The sequence below is a fragment of the Elephas maximus genome, chromosome 7, assembly GCF_024166365.1.
Source record: "Elephas maximus indicus isolate mEleMax1 chromosome 7, mEleMax1 primary haplotype, whole genome shotgun sequence".
In the NCBI taxonomy this organism is placed as follows: Eukaryota; Metazoa; Chordata; class Mammalia; order Proboscidea; family Elephantidae; genus Elephas; species Elephas maximus.
Genome location: NC_064825.1, coordinates 53,111,227 through 53,128,405, shown reverse-complemented (window position 1 = coordinate 53,128,405; position 17,179 = coordinate 53,111,227). Strand labels below are relative to the sequence as shown.

The window sequence follows — 17,179 nt, the reverse complement described above, 5'->3', positions numbered from 1 at the left end:
CAAGCACTCCACCCAAAGGCAGCACAGTACATATTTTTCTTCAGAGCACATGGATTACTCTCTAGAATAGACAATATCCTAGGCCACAAAGCAAGCCTCAATAAATTAAAAACATTGAAATAATACAAAGCATCTTCTCAGATCACAATGCTATAATATTAAAAATCAATACCAGGAAGAACATGAAAAAAATTAAATACTTGGAAACTGAACAACACCATGCTTAAAAACCACTGGGTGGTAGAAGAAATTAAAAATGAAATTAAAATACTCTTAGAATCAGAAAAGAATGAAAACACAACATACCAAAACCTTGGGGACACAGCAAAAGCAGTGCTCAGAGGTCAATGTGTAGCAATAAACACACACATCAAAAACGAAGAGCACAAATCAATACCTTAACCCCAAAACTCAAACAAATAGGAAAAGAGCAGCAAAAGAAGCCCATAGCCACCAGAAGGAAATAATCAAGATTAGAGCAGAAATAAAAGGAACAGAAAAACAACCGAAACAATCAACAAGACTAGAAGCTGGTTCTTTGAAAGAATCAATAAAATCAACAAACCACTGGCCAAGCTGACAAAAGAAAAAAAGAAGATGTGAATAACCCAAATAAGAAATAAGATGGGTGACATTACAACAGAACCACTGAAATAAAAAGGATCATAACAAAATACTACCAAAAATTATACTCCAACAAAACCTGGAGGAAATTGAGAAATTCCTACAAACACACTGCCTACCTAAACTAATACAAACTGAGGTAGAAAATCTGGACAGACTCATAACAAAAGAAAAAACTGAAGAGGTCATTTAAAAAACTACCAACAACAACAACAAAACCCCTTCCTGATAAAAGCTCTCACCAAAATAGGAATAGAAGGGAAATTCCTCAACATAGGTAAGGACACAGATACAAAACCAATAGCCAACATTATTCTTAATGGAGAAAGACTGAAAGCACTTCCCCTGAGGATGGGAACTAGACAAGGATGCTCTTTATCACCACTTTTTATTCAACATTGTACTGGAAATTCTAGCTAGAGCAGTAAGACAAGAAAGGGAAATAAAGGGCATCCAAGTTGGTAAGGAAGAAGTAAAGCTATCCCTATTCACAGACAATATGATCCTATACACAGAAAACTCTAGAATATCCACAAGAAGTCTATTGGAACTAATAGAATGATTCATCAAAGTGGCAGGGTACGAGATTAACGGTTGGATTCCACTACCCTGATAAAGAGAACTTCAAAAAGGAAATCAGGAAAACAATACCATTTACAATTACCCCCCCCAAAAGATAAAATACTTAGGAATAAATCTAACAAGGGACATAAAAGACTTATACAAAGAAAATGACAAAGCATTACAGTAAGGAACCAAAAGAGACCCTCATAAATGGGAAAACATACCATGCTCATGAACAGGAAGATTTAACATTGTGAAAATGTCAATACTACCCAAAGCGAGCTATAGATACAATGCAATCTCGATCCAAATTCCAACAACATTCTTCAACGAGATGAAAAAGTAATCGCCAACTTTACATGGAAAAGAAAGAACCTCCAGATAAGTAAAGCATCACTGAAAAAGAAGAACAGAATAGGAGGCCTCACACTTCCCAATCTCAGAACCTACTGTAGAGCCATGGTAGTCAAAAGAGCCTGGTACTGGTACAATGTCAGACACACAGACCAATGGAACAGAATTGAGAAGTCAGAAGTGAATTCACCTACCAATGGATACCTGATCTTCGACGATGGGTAGAAGTCTATTAAACGGGGAAGAGATAGTCTTTTCAAAAAACGGTGCTGGCAAAACTGGATATCCATTTGCAGAAAAATGAAACAGGGTCCATACCTCATACCATATACAAAAACTAACTCAAAATAGATCGAAGACCTAAATGTAAAACATAAAACTATAGAGATTATTAAAGAAAACATAGTGACAATAGTAGTGCCCTAATTTATACCCTAAATAGAATATCAAGCCTAACTAAAAATGCACAAACTCCAGAAGATAAACTAGATGACTGGAACATCCTAAACATTAAATACATATGCTCATCAAAAGACTTAATTAAGAGCCTGGGAAAAAAATCTTTGGCAATGACATATCTGACAAAGGACTAATCTATAAAATACATAGAAAACTTCAACAACAAAAAGACAGACAACCCAGTCATAAAATGGCCAAAGGACATGAACAGACACTTCACCAAAGAGGACATTCAGGCAGCCAACAAATACATGAAAAGATTCTCGCTATCATTCACCATTAGCCCATTGCCAATGAGTTGATTCCGACCCACGGCAACCCTATAGGACAGAGTAGAACTGCCCCACAGGGTTTCTAAGGAGCAGGTGGTGGATTCTAACTGCCAGCCTTTTGGTTAGCAGCTGAGCTGTTAACCACTGAGCCACCAGGGCTTCATCACTCACCGTTAGAGAAATGCAAATCAAAACCACAATGAGATACCACCTCACCCCTGCAAGAATGACACTGACCAAAAAACAAAACAATAAATGCTGGTGAGGTTGTGGGGAAATTACGACTCTCATACACTGCTGGCAGGAATGTAAAATGGTACAACTACTATGGAAAACTATACAGCGCCTCCTTAATAAGCTAGAAATAGAAATACCGTATGATCCAGCATCCCATTCCTAGGAATATATCCTAGAGAAATAAAAGCCATCACACGAATAGACATATGCATACCCAAGCTTACTGAAGCATTATTCACAATAGCAAAAAGATGGAAGCAACCTAGGTGCCCATCAACAGATGAATGGATAAACTATGGTACATACATACAATGGAAAACCACACAATGACAAAGAACAATGATGAACCCGCGAAACATCTCACAACATGGATGAATCTGGACGGCATTATAATTATGCTGAATGAAATAAACCAAAAAAACAAAACAAAACCCAGTGCCGTTGAGTCGATTCCGACTCATAGCGACCCTATAGGACAGAGTAGAACTGCCCCATAGAGTTTCCAAGGAGCGCCTGGAGCATTCCAACTGCTGACCCTTTGGTTAGCAGCTGTAGTACTTAACCACTACACCACCAGGGTTTCCTGAATGAAATAAGACAATCACAAATGGCCAAATATTATATGAGACTACTATTATAAAAACTCAAGAGAAGGTTTACATGCAGAAAGAAACAATCTTTGAGGGTTGACAAGTGGGGAGGGGAAATCATTAGATAGTAGACATTTGTTGACTTTGGTGAAGGGAAAGGCAATACACAATACAGGGGAAATCAGCACAACATGACTAAGGCAAAGGAAGCCACCGAGAGACAGAAAAACTGGCCCCTTTTTGTTGGAGCAGGACAGTATGTTTGTTGGGCCCCACTAGACAACTGAGTAATCCTGTGACAGTGGAATCAGGATCCAAAAAAGATCTAGATGGGCCTGGATACGAGGTGTCAGTGTCCACCCTGTGTAGAAACAGCTAATGGCAGCTCAACATGTATTAACGGAGGTCTAAGTTAAAAAAAAAAAAAAATAGTTTTTTTTTTAACTAACGCAAACCGTTAACATGTCTGGCTGCTAATTGAAAGACTGGAGGCTTGAGTCGACCTAGAAGTGCCTCAAAAGATCTACTTCCAAAAGATCATGGCCATTGAAAACCTCATACTCTGCCACTCATGGGAGATCTTTTGAGGCACTTCTAGGTCGACTCAAGCCTCCAGCCTTTCAATTAGCAGCCAGACATGTTAACGGTTTGCGTTAGTTAGACCTCCGTTAATACGGAGTCCCCATGAGTAGGAATCGACCTGCCCGCAACTGGTTTATTGGTGGTGAACAGTCTGAAACAGGAAGGGCACCAATCTGTTCTCACTGTACTGCCAGGCCACATGGAGTTCTACGCCCAGATCAAGGAGAGAGGACAGTGACCAGCTGGGCCAAGTCCAGGGTAACAGCAGGAAGGAGCCTGAAGACCATGTCCTGTGATGGTTGCCTAAAAGGACTGGATATGTGTTACCTAAGAAGAGTAGACTCAGAAACCTCCTTTACTGTCTTCCTGTCTCTGCAGGGCTGGCCTGAAGTCAGGAGGGGAGAGTAGCTTCATAGCCCCAGATGCAGAACCAGTACCAGAGAGTCACAGAAGGAAGGTGTACGCTCACTTTAAGAAACGGCTTGCTAACTGTTAGTTAAGTCTCCTTGGAAATAAGCCACCTGGGGAAAAAAGACGCTCCCCATCACTGGGTGCAAGCAGAAGCAAAGTCATCTAATCACAGGTGAGTGAGACTAGGTTACTTCTTTTATTTCTAGGGTCAGCCACTTTTGGGATATTCTGGGTGAGAAAGTCAGGGCATATATGAAAATTCCCATGTGGATCCAACAGGGTGGTCCTAGGGAATGTGGACAAAAGGCCTCTAGGGTTGTATGTCTGGGCCTAGTCCTGGGGCCAGGTACCCCTCCAGCAACTACATATACCTTAGTTCCTTAACTGGTGTGCCAGTTGTGCTAAGGTTATTTATGCCATAAACCCCATAAGGGGCAGAGCAGCTCTGTTTAACTCCATATGCCATGCACATATTATAATTTTCTGTGTGCACTAAGACTATGGAGTCCTGGTGGCAATCGAACCCATCAGCTGCTCCACAGGAGAAAGATGTGGAAACCCTACCGGGCAGTTCTACTATGTCCTACAGGGTTGCTGTGAGTTGGAATCAACTCAGTGGTAGTGGGTTTTGGGATTAAAACTGCCTTACACATACCTTCCCTTTCCCAGGGCACTGAGCTGGGATCCTATCCATTTACTCAACAAGTTAGTTCTGACTCAGGTGCAGTACCCACCATCAGGGAGCTCCTTAGTGGGGAAGCCAGACACAAATACAATGTGATGGAACTGTGTGAGAGATAACACAAGAAACTGTGTTATCTGTGACACCTAGAGGAGAGTGATTAAGTTTGATCTAAAGAGGCTAGAGAAGGCTTTTTGGAGGACTTTGCAGGATGAATAGGAGTTGGCCAGGGTGATGGAAACATTTGGTTCATTTATCTGAGATGAGAGCTAGGTCAAGGAAGGCTGTTAGATAAATTCTTTCTGATTATCCCCCTCATATCAGCTGGCCACCCCCTTTTCTTCCAGTCCTATTCCTTCTGACAGCTTCCAGGTCCGGGGCCCCTCACACCTGCTGGCCACAGCTCAAGGCCCACTTCTACCCAGTGACAAATCAGGAGGGGAAACCTCAAGTCATATAAACAAAAGAAATGGGCCTCCACCCCATACTCCCTACCAGATCCTACTGTTAGTCCTTGTTCTTTAAAGGAAGGTGGGGAACCCAGCTGGCTGGGGGCCTTCGGAGCTCTTTCTGAGGCTAGTGCAAGGTTCCACACCTGGGCCCTGCTTCTTCGACTCCATCTTGAGCCCCTAGGGTAACATCATCTCCTGCCCTGCCTTCCAACCTGATAATCTCCTTTTCCTCCTCTTTTTGCTCCTTATCCTTCATACTCCCCAAACTACTTTCCCATCCTCCCTTTACCTGGAGCTCTACGCTACCTCTGGGAAGGAGCAAGGTAGGAATTATCAGCCCCATTTTGGACATGAAGAAACTAAGGCCCAGTCTCTGTGTCTCAGGTCATACAAAGAGTCAGTAGATGAGCTAGGAGTAGAACAGAGGTCAACCCAAGTTTCATCCCATTTACTCCAAGATCCTACAGAGAGAGAACTCACATCTTTGTTCCTAGCCCAGGACCCCATATCCCTGTCTAGAGGGTACCTAGCCACCTATGGAACCTTAGAGGGCATAGGGCCCACCCCAGAACACACATATACATACATAATCAGGACCCCATCCAGACAAACACAGATATAGTCTCTCACACACATACCATACACAAAGTCATTAAATACAGTCATGTCCCTCACAGTTACACTCATATTTACAGAATCGCATTCCCTAGAGATAGGCACAAGCCCACAAAGCCACACTAAGGGGCCCAAAGTTCCCTCTAGCCTAATCCTATTCTCTCTCCACTCCCCCACCACCCAGAAAACCCTGAGGTTCCTGAATCTGCCCCAGTGGGAAGTATGGATTAAGCTCTGAGTTCCACAGATGCCCAACTTCAGTGACCCCAGCCCCTGGTGGCCTCCATGGAAGGTGGAGGGAAGCCAATCCTTAAGACCTCAGCTTGCAGGCATCCCCCCAGCACCCAGTATGTTTGTTAGGTCCCAGTGGAGAGGTGGCTAATCCTACGAAAAAAGAATCAGGATCCAAAAAATGATCTAGGTGAGCCTCAGTGTGAGGTATCAGTGTCCCCTAAGCCCTACCCCACAGTGTGTGGCCGTTGTCTCCTTGAAGTGGAAGAGCAGGGACCAGAGGATGCAGAAGAGGAAGGCGACAAGTGGACAGCAGACCGTGACCAGGGCCACCAGGGTGAAGCGGAGCCGGACAAGGGTCCCATCCCGGTCCAGTGGCAGCGCGACCTGGTACATCTTGTCAGACCTGGGAACGGAGTGGCATGCTGTCAGCGCCCCAGGGTTGGGGCTCAGTGGTGAAGCCAGCTCCTGTGCTTGGTCCTAAGCTCAGCTGTGCTATAGGGTGGGGAATATGAGGAAGAGGCCACTTAGTCCTGGAGACAGCTCCTGACCTAGATGAGGAAGACTGACTTGGAATCCCAAAAGAACATTCACCCTCAGTTTCACAGGGAAGAAAATGGACCAAATCTGTGCTAGGAAGAAGTCTGAACAGATTGGCAGACCTTCTCCTTACCCCTATGCCTGCCTTGACAGGCCTAGGACTATAGGAGCTGGTTTAACTAGTCTCTTCTTAATTTAGAAATCAACCCTAAAACCTACCTGTGGACAGAATGGTCCATCTCTTCCCGCAGGTCTTTGAGCCTCAGGCCTGCCTTCCAGGTTTCAGGGCCTCTCATCAGCTCTTAGCACTTCACCCACTGGCCCATAGCCCTCTGCACCTTCAGTCCCTATCCAGGCTCCATGTGCTCTGGGTGTGTCTGCACCACAGTCCACAGCAGCAGGGGCTCCATGGAAGATGATAGAAGCTCGACTCCCTGTCTGTCCCTGCCTGCTGCCTCACGTGCTCTGAGGGTGAAAGGCTTTGCAGAATCAGGCCTGGCATTAGCCTCAGCTTGCTGTTGGCTGAGGAGAGCTGCTTGGTCAGCTTCTGGATGCTTCCTGACACCTAGGACCTGTTCACCACCCTCCCAAGACCAACTGAGGGTTCCTGAGGACTGTGACTGCCCCATCAGACAAGGACATCTAAGGTCAGGAACTACAGTAGCTGAGTATACACCAATAATCCTAGCCCATTCCCCTCTCAGTGAACAGGAGGGGCAGTTGAGGCCAACAGAGGGGCAGCAACGTGATCGGAGCCACAAAGCAAACAGAAGAGCCAGCACTGGGGAGATGGGGGCCCATGAAGCACCACACACTAAAACTCTGGCCTTCCTTGACCCCTCCCTCTCTTGGTCAGGGCCCTGGCAGAAAGGTCAGGTTAAAACTAGGGTGAGGGAGGGAGAAGTACCTATCCATAGGAGGAAGAAAAGTGAAAAACAAATCATATAGATGAGTCAGCTCAGCCTTGCGTCCATTGTAAAGAAACCAAGATGCAGAGAGGGAAAGGCCCTTTCTTCTTCAAAGCTGTATGCTGAGGTGGAGGTAAAGCTATCCCTTGAATTTAGGCTTTTTGTTGCCAGACTAGGCCTGGCTCCATATACACAAAGAACCTAACTTTCTGGCCTCAAGGACCTTGGCAGATCAAGTCCAAATTCTTCCTGGCCACACCCTAGCCTGATTCTCTAGCCCCACCCTCAAGAAGAGCACTGACCTCAAATCAGGTTGGCCTCCTGGCATTCCCTGGCATTCTAGAACAAGCCAGGTGGATATGCCTCTACATTTTCATCCATCTTCTCCCACTCACTTCTCTGTCAGGTGGGATCAGACAGCCTACCCCAATGATTCAAGCTCCTTTCTCCTTTTGGGGGCCAGGGGTCTCCCAGGGGAGCTGGAAGTGGCTCTGGTGACCCTCCCAGATAAACACATTCCATGGATCATCCCCAAATGGACTAAGTCTCTCAGGGTCCTAGAAGGGGAACACTTCCCCCACCCAGACCAAACCCAGATGCGGTTGCAGCATCACAAGTACCCCCTCCCAACATCCCTTCCTGAGGTCAGTGGGCTCCGGATCCCTCCCTTTCAGCTGTATGACCTTGGGCAAGTCACCTAACCACTCTAGGTACAGTTGTACAACATGGGAATCATGTGGTTTAGAGTACTTCTAAGAGCCTTTCAACTTGGTCATTCTGGTTTCCCAGATCTCTGGCCAGGGAGCTTACTACCAGAAGGGCAGTTGTTCCATCCCTGGACAGCTCAAACTTCCTCATAGGTACTATTTAGCTGAAAAGTGCTTTCTTAGGAATATGCTTACCTCATCTCCAAAGGTCCCTAGAGATCTTATTGATCTCTAGTGCAAATCCATTCTTACTGAGTGCCTAATGGCTACTAGGAGCCCTGGTGGTATAGTGGTTAAGAACTCAGCTCCTAAATAAAAGGCCAGCATTTAGAGTCTACCAGCCGCTCCCTGGAAACCCTATGGTGCAGTTTCTACTCTGTCCTAGAGGGTCACTATGACTCCCCAGCAATGGGTTTGGTTTTTTAATGGCTACTTGTAATGTCTGGTGCAAATGGTTAATGTGCTCAGCTATTAACCAAAAGGTTGGCAGTTTGAGTCCATCCAGAGGAGCTTTGGAAGAAAGTCCTGGCAATCTACTTCCAAAAAATCAGCCAATGAAAACCAGCCATGAGTTGGAGTCCACTGACAGCAACTGGTTACTGAGTATTAGGCACCCCTCTCAGCACTTGATATACATTGTCTCTTTTCTTTCTCATTATGATTCCATAAGTTAGGCACTGTAACCCCTGTATTTCTATTTTACACACGAGGAAACTGAGGCTCAGGGAGGTTAAAGTATCGCTCAAGGTCACAGGCTAGTAATGAGCAGGGCTGGTAATTGAAACCAGTCTGTGAAGTTCCAAGGGCCACCACATCTCTCATCCTCCACACCTAGGAGGCCCTGTGGAGTAAAGAAGCGTAGCTAGAAGAGCTCTATTTCTGCACACCTAGCCGAAGGTGGAGAAGGGGAGAGAAGAAGGAGCTCCTGGGACACGGCGTGTGTGCGCGAGGGGTACAGGTACCAGGATCTCAGCACTTGGGGCCCGGCTCTGCAGAGGCCGAACCGCGTGGTCGAGCTCCCCTAACTGGGGCTGCCCGCCGATCCAGCGCACCCATCCGCAGTACTCACCCAGGAGGCGTCGGCGAGGAGGCGGTGCCGGTGCAGGCCCGGAGCCGGTAGGGGGGAAGTCGGGGTGTGCAGGGGGAGCCCCAGCCCCACCAGGGGCCAGCGGCGGGGCGGAGCAGTGACGACGGGGGCGGGGCTGGCGTGCTTGGGGCGGAACTTGGGGAGGAAGCGGTGCCCAGATCCTCTGCTGGCCCCTCCCCGCTAACCGGGAGCCAAACCCTGGGCTCTCTCCTTAATCTGTGTCCCTTCCTGCCTTGCCTCTCCAACCTCACTAAATGCCGACTGCGTCGGGGCAGCCAGAAAAGCTCCGGACACCTAGGTTTGACACGTTGGACCAACCATCCTGTCACCTTACCTCTCAAATGCGTTCCATTACCTGTTGAAAGAACATAAAATTAACTCAACGGGCACAATTGCTTACTCCCTGGCCCCAGTCTCTCCTGCCCACCTCCATTCTAACCAGATTACTAAGCCCCACCCTTCTGAAACAAAAAGCCAGTTTCGTCCCAGCCTGGGCGCCTGTCTCCAAACTTTGCTCACTAGAGCAGGTTGGGTGCCTTTCAACAAAGGTAACTGCACCTAGCAAGCAGTGAGAACTGGTGAGGCCCACCTACAGGAACGCTGGAACAGAGCTGTTTCTGCCTTTGATCAGGAGAGGGCGCCCTGTCACACAAAGCACATGGAGAAGATTCCGTGCCCTCGGTCCTGGGCCTCTCCCCATCATGAGACGCCGGATCCCCAGAAACCAGCTCCCAGGGTTCCCTCCCCACCCTGATCCTTCTGGACTTATAAAGGAACTTGAGGGGACCACTGCCTCCCTTCGCAAAGACCATCCTACTCCAACAGGGAAGGAGAGTGAGGGGGCCAGAAATCTTTCCTGCTGGTTGTCAGCACCTGCAGGGGATAGAGGAGTTCTGAGCTAGGCATATTACCATCACATTTGCCCTATTTAAATCCTCACAGTAATAACTAACAGGTTCTGATCCCTTACTATGCCTCAGGCACGTTTCTACTTTTTATATGTTATCTCATTTAATCCTCATAAAAATGCTATGAGGTAGATACTATTAATATTCTCATTTTCTCCATAGAAGACAGAGAAGGTAAATTACATATTCACAGAATAGTAAATGTCATAGTCATAATTCAAGTCAAGCATCTTAATCACTATAATTGCCATTTTGCAGATGGGGAAACAGAGGCTCAAAGTTGTTGATTAACTTGCCAGAGCTCTTTTTCATCTATTCACCTTTTTTTTTTTTTTTCCTTAGCAACAGCATAAAAGATATTAAGCATTGACTCTATGAGGAACTAAACTCTCCCTTCACAAGCCAGGGGCCAAAAAGGCTTGACGTGCCGTATGCCATGTATCTTAGGGAAGCATGGTTGTTTGTACAGTAGAATTTTATATGTCACAAATGATTCAGAATCATCACTTTCCATTTTCTTTCTTTTGACATGAATTGACTTTGAGGAAAGTTTTGTTTTGTTTTTTGTTTTTTAAAGCAAAAGCTGCACAATGATCCTTTGGCTTAAGCGAGGAAAAAAAAGTTTGGTACAACTAGATGCTATCAACATCCGTCAGGCACTATGTAAACATGGCCCTTTTTACAAAGCGGAGGACTCAGAAGGTACCAGATGCACAGTCCCATTACAGGCGAGGGAAGGCAGAGATGGGAGGTAGGAGTCTGTACTCCTGGCAGATCATGGGGTTCTGAAGACAGGCCGTGAGCTTTGGAATCAGTCAGGTCTGGGATCCAACTCCAGTCTGTCCCTTTACTGAATGGTGATGTTGGGCATGTTATTTAACCTTGGTTTCCTGAAATGAGATGGTGGTAGCCTGGGTGACAACAGAATCTGTTCGTATTCATTCATTCATTCATGCTTGGAAACTATTTGGGGCCCAAATAGGAAGATTCCATGAATTTCTCAGCTACCTCTGTTCACCCAGCACCCACTAGTACCAAAGCCATGGAACTGCTCTGTTAGGCAATCCTGGAACAGCGAGGCAAGGATAGGAAAGAGAAAGGGACAAGGGGGCAGATTCTTTTTCACATTCTTAGCTTTCAGAAGGCTATGCCTTCACTCTTGTTCATTCACTCAGCCTAGGCCCTCTCTGTGGCAGGCCCTGTGCTGGGCAACGGTGGGGAAACCAGAGATGTCTGATTCGATTCTGACTACAAGGGGCTCCCAGTTTGGAAAGCAAGTGTCTTATTCTAAAAACTGCTTTTCTTAACTTTGAATTCTCTCTTGCTCCATCCTTTAAGGTTCTAGGACAAATGGATAATTAGTAAAACTTTACTAAAAGAACTACGTCCAACCAGTTTCAAGAAACTAGACAGGATTTCTGCCTTGGGACTGCATGTCTAGCTCCAACCCAAGGGTACACATCCCTGGCTCTTATTCTCTAAATACCATGTCCTGAGGCTGGGTCCTTTCTCCCTACCTCTAAAGGATCTCCAATGCCTGAACCCTGAGGTGCTCTAATCCTGCCTTTAATTCTCTGGTGGCCTTGGGCAATTCACCATATAGCCCTGAGCCTCAGTTTTCTTATCTGTGGATGGTATTAAGAATATCCAGTACAGGGTTGTTGAAAGAATTAAATGAAGTAATTCAGTGGCATGTCAGGCATATGCAAGCAACTGAGTACAGGATGGTTATTATGACTAGGAATGTAGGCTACAGCCTGAACTCTACTCCTGATGGAGCCTATTCTGAAATGTCTGACCCTGACTGTCACTGACTGTCTGAATCTGATTCCCCCACAGTCAGTTTGAAAGACTATGACCTACCTTGACTTATGTGAAGAAAAGCAGAAGGAAAGAATGAGGTCTTACTATGTGCCAGGGGCTTTACGTACACTCTTTTGATTCTCTTAATGATCTGGTGCAGTAACTCTGATGAAATCCATTTTACGGATAAAGAAGTTAAACATCTAGTTTCACCCAGATTCCGTAGGTGCTCAGTGTTTGCTGAACTGGTGTTTGTCCATTGTCCGAGTAGCTGCTGCTGTTAGGCTTTCTCCTGCCCTCCTGGTTGGTTTGCCTCGTGTCTGGACATACCTCAGGGAGGCCTGTGCCTGAGACAGTATGACCATTTTCTAGCTTCGGCCACAATCACTGCTTTACTCCCCCACCCACAGACACATACCAAACAACCCAAGCAGACAGTTTGTTCACAGGGATGTTCCAGCCTCCAGGATCATAGTGGCAGCATAGAGCTGGGGGACAGCAGAAGAGAAGTGAATGTGGGATATAGTTATCCAGGAAAACTTCCTATAGGAGACCTCCTTCACTGGTTTCTTTGCCCTCATGTCTGTCCACTATCCTTTATATAACAGCGACACTGGTTTTTCTTAAAACATAGATCTGACCATGTCCCACCCTCGCTGCAAATTATTCAGTAACTCTACAGGGCTTTAGGCTCAAGAGTAAATTCCTAGTGTGGTATTCAATATTCTTCATATCTGGCCATCCTCTACTTTAGCAACCACATATTTTACATTGTAGCTACATGCCTCTTTCCGTGAAAGCTTTGCTCAATTTCATCCTTATCTTCCCCTAGATGTCATGTTCTGCCCACTGCCCCACTCCACAGGCAGCATTGAATGGCCTTCCATCATATCTTTATTAGAGCTCTGACAACAATGTAGCAAAATAACTTGTTGCCTATATATCTCTACCTTCCTGGGAAATCAGTTAGGATGAAATCCTGCCTGTTCTGTTGAATTTCTGGATTTCTCAGTTTAGCTCAGGGCCAGGCACATAGTAGAAGCTCCGAAAATATTTGTTGATTTCAATTGAATTGAACTGGGATTGGAAGGACGGGTAGAATTTAGATGTGTCAAGAAAAGGTCTAGGATTTGCAAGAAAGGCCTTTGAAGAAAGTCTGCTGGGGCGAGGGGAGCATAGGATAGGGGCAGGTAAAGAGGAGGGAATATAAGCAGGTAAATACGGCTAAAGTGTGACTAAAGCTTCAGGGCAAGCTCGGTCCCTGCCTCCTGGGCAGTCTCAGGAAAGTAAATCCTCTTTGACTGAGGAGTAGTAGTTCTTTGTTCTTCCCAGAGATCTTTTTCATGGCAGATAATCCTTCTTAAATGGCTTTAAACTACCCAACCCAAGCTCATCCATCTTGCCCCAGCCCTACTCCACCTCAAACAGTAATTAAATCCTTATTGTTCTATAGCACTTCCTGTGGTTTCCCCATTACTTCTAGGATGAAGTCCCAGTTTGCACTCCTGGAAACACTGAGCTCTTGCCTGATGCCACACCTTTGTTCTCCCTGCTCACGTGACCTGGAATGCTTTCTCTCCTCTGTCTCAGTAAACTCTATCCTTCCTATAAAGATAATGATTAATAGAATAGTTTGGTAAGAATGCACATGGTAATTTCTAGGTTAATCACTAAAATATTAGAAAAGGAGAATTTAACTTCCAAACTGGCATAAGGATAAAAATAGAATAATCCAAAAGAATGCAAGAAAGGATAGATACAAATGGCCTTAGTCATTAGAGAAATGCATATCAAAACCACAATGAGATACCTTTTTACCCACTAACTATAATTTTTAAAAAATGGAAAATAAAAAGTGTTGGCAAGGAAAAATTGGAACCCTCATATGTTGCTAGTGAGAATGTAAGATGGTGCAGCCACTTTGGAAAATAACCTGGCAGTTCTTAAAAAAAAAAAATTAAGCATAGAGTTATATGACCCAGCAATTCCATTCCCAGGTATATACCCGAGAAATAAAAACATATGTCCATAAAAAAACTTGTACACAAATGTTCATAGCAGCATTACTCACAATAGACAAAAAGTGGAAACAGCCCATCTGATGAATGGATAAACAAAATATGACATACCCAGCTATATTCGGCTATAAAAAAGAATGAAATACTGATACATGCTACAAGTGTGAACCTTGAGAACATCCTAAGTGAGAGAAGCCAGACACAAAAGGCCACATACCCCTGAAACTATACGCCAGAATTTCCAAGGGCCTGATGGGATGGGTTGTATCTTCCCCCCATGTGGCTAAAACTGGGGTTGATGCTGAATATTGCTGTACTGCCTAGTGTGCAAGATAAAAAAAAAAAAAACCCACTAATATTGTTCCTATGTAACCCTACCCAATCTGAATGGGAGTGAACTAAGGGGGAAGCACTTGCTAGACTGGTCTTGCTACCAGCAATCTGGACTGGCATAGCAGCTGGGCCTGATGCCCCTTTCCAAGGTGAAAAAGTCTGAGTAAAGATAAAGGTCAAATGAAGGGAAAGAGAAGTAATAGCTGAAGGTAATGTAACGAATAAATGAGTTATGCAGTAGGGGAAATATAACATTATGCTGATACCTCAAGAGAGACTGAGAGCAAGGGAATAATCTCTCAGATAAATTTTATCAGAAGCCAGAAAGGGTGAAGGTAGAGATGACTTTTGGAGAACCTGACCAGATCATATGGACACCTGCAGCAAACCTGAATGGCTGGTACCTGAGAAACCTCATGCTGAGGACTGTTTGCCCTACCGAAAGACTAATTGCTAATACCTGTTTTGGACTTGTAAAATGATTGGGAGGGGAAACATAATCCTTCAAGTATGAAAGGGCCAATGACTAGAAGAGTTAGGAGGTGGCCTGCAGTACAATGAATTGCTCAATATGGCCCTTCTAGCCATAGTTTCTGTGATTCACACACAATGATTGAGTGCAACTACGCAATTAAGGTGTATAGAACCTGTGCTGGTTGGGGTTGTGTGTCAATTTGACTAGGTCATAATTCTCAGTATTATATGGTTGTCCTCCATTCTGTGATCTGATGTAATTATCCTCCCTTTTACGATGCGTTGTGAATCCTAGCCTGTATGCCTGTGGTTGTGTTAATGAGGCAGGGTTAGGGATATAGCTTGAGAGTCCGCCAGGCACTTCTTGGAAACTCTATGGGGGCAGTTCTACTCTGTCCTCTAGGGTCACTAGGAGTTGGAATCAACTCAATGGCAGTGGGTTTGGTTTTTTGGGTTTAACCACCTTACTAGAGGGTGTGACTCAAGACACCACCCTTACTCCAGTTACTACCCTTACTAAAGGGCATGACTCAAGTCACTGCCTTCTCAAGTAGGGGAGTTTCCTTGAAGGTGTGGTCTGCATCAAATATATATGAATGCTCTGGGGAAGTTCTCTCACTCTAGATCCTGCATTTCGGTCATGATCATCTAAAGTCTGATTCTTGGAGCTTGAGCCAGCAGCCTGATCTCTGACCTGCCGATTTTGGGATTTGCCAGCTTTCACAGCCCCTTCAGCCAGCAGCCTATTGTCTGACCTGATTTGCCAACTTCCACAGATTTGTGAGCCAGCACCCTGTTGTTTGACCTGCCAGTTTGGGTTTGTCAGCCCCTGCAGCCACGTGGGTCTGGAGAAGCCTCCAGCCTGATGCCTGACCCATGGATTTGGGACTTGCCAGCCTCTATAACCATGTGAGCTATTTCCTTAAGATATGGTTCCTGAGTTCTGTGAGATGTTGCAGCGAATTACTGAACCCAAGGATGGAAGGAACAGTACTAAGAGGAAAAGGAGCAGTTCATGTTAAAGATGACGGAGTAGGACAGTAGTTTGGAAAAAAGTTGGACATGTGTGGCATCTTTAACCTCCACCTCACAGGAACCAGCTTTGTGCTGATCCTCGTAAAAGAAATTATTCATTCAACATTATTTACAAAACTTAACCTTCCTTATCAAGGTACAGGTGAGGAGGAAGAGAATCAGTATGAATCAAACATGTGCCCAGTCTCTGGCAAATTCCTTTATCTTTTTTGACCTTCAAGTAGCAATTATTGTATCCATTTAACAAAGAAATTAGGGCACAGAACAATTAAATAATTTGTGCACACTCTAAAAAGTAGCAGATCTAGAACTTGAACCTAGCTCTGTTTTACTCCAAGTTTGTTGCGCTTAGACTTTCCTCAGTTGTCCTTCTTAATCAGTGTAGGGTGTTGATCTGTGGATATCTCTGGGCTCCTGATGCTCAGAACAGGGCTTGGCTCAGCAAGCTTTTGAAAACATGTATCAAAATGCTTATCTTTAGAGTGGAAGAAGGAAGATGAAAATTGAAAAGGATGCTATGAGAGTTAGGCAGAGTAGGAATATGTGGGCCCAGGAAGCCCTGGATCCACAAAAAAATCCTCTCCCAGCCTAAGGTCCCTGGGAATGGGCTATATGTCTATCACAGTATCAAACAATACTACTTAGAAATCACCATGGTCTCAGGAAATTCCTCCTTGAAGCACTCCTTGTCCAATATGTCCACCTCCACTCTCCCCACAAGTGTGTGCTATTTAAGGATCCCAGCTCCTGCATACCTGATGTGTATTTCTGAGCCTCTTCTCTGCATCAGACCCCATGTCTTAAGAGTATGTAGAGTTAAGAATGGAAGCTCCTTGACATTAAGGAATACAAACAATACCTAACACTTATTCAGGGCTTATTAGGTACCAGGCACCATGCTAAATGCTTTATATGTAATATCTCATTTAATTCTCACAACAACCTTGTGAGGCAAATACAGTTGTTATCCCCGTCTTACAGACAAGGAAACTGAAGTTTAGAGAGGTTAGGAAATGTGTCTAAGTTCACACAGTTAAACCCAGATTTAAGCCCAGGGTTCTCTGACTCTAAAGCCCAACATTTTTACTATGATTTCCTCACTGTAGAAAATAATTCACTCATTCATGCATCAAACATCTAATGTGTATCTACTCTGTGCCTGATCCTACCAAAACCAAACCCGTTGCTATCGAGTTGATACCGCATAACGACCCTATAGGACAGAGTAGAACTGCCCCATAGGGTTTCCAAGGATTGCCTGGTGGATTTAAACTGCTGACCTTTCGGTTAGCA

At 45.0% G+C, this 17,179-nt stretch overlaps 1 protein-coding gene across 9 annotated transcripts in view; it reads right to left on the bottom strand.

Annotated features, from left to right (window-relative positions):
- PGAP2 (post-GPI attachment to proteins 2) overlaps window positions 1-17,179 on the bottom strand; it is a 31,400-nt gene that overhangs the window by 12,761 nt on the left and 1,460 nt on the right. For 3 of the 9 annotated variants that reach the window (XM_049890009.1, XM_049890008.1, XM_049890007.1), the window contains exon 2: window positions 6,305-6,479. In XM_049890009.1, the coding sequence (XP_049745966.1) occupies window positions 6,305-6,479 (175 nt within the window). The other 6 variants (XM_049890000.1, XM_049890003.1, XM_049890004.1 and 3 more) reach the window with 6 other exon arrangements.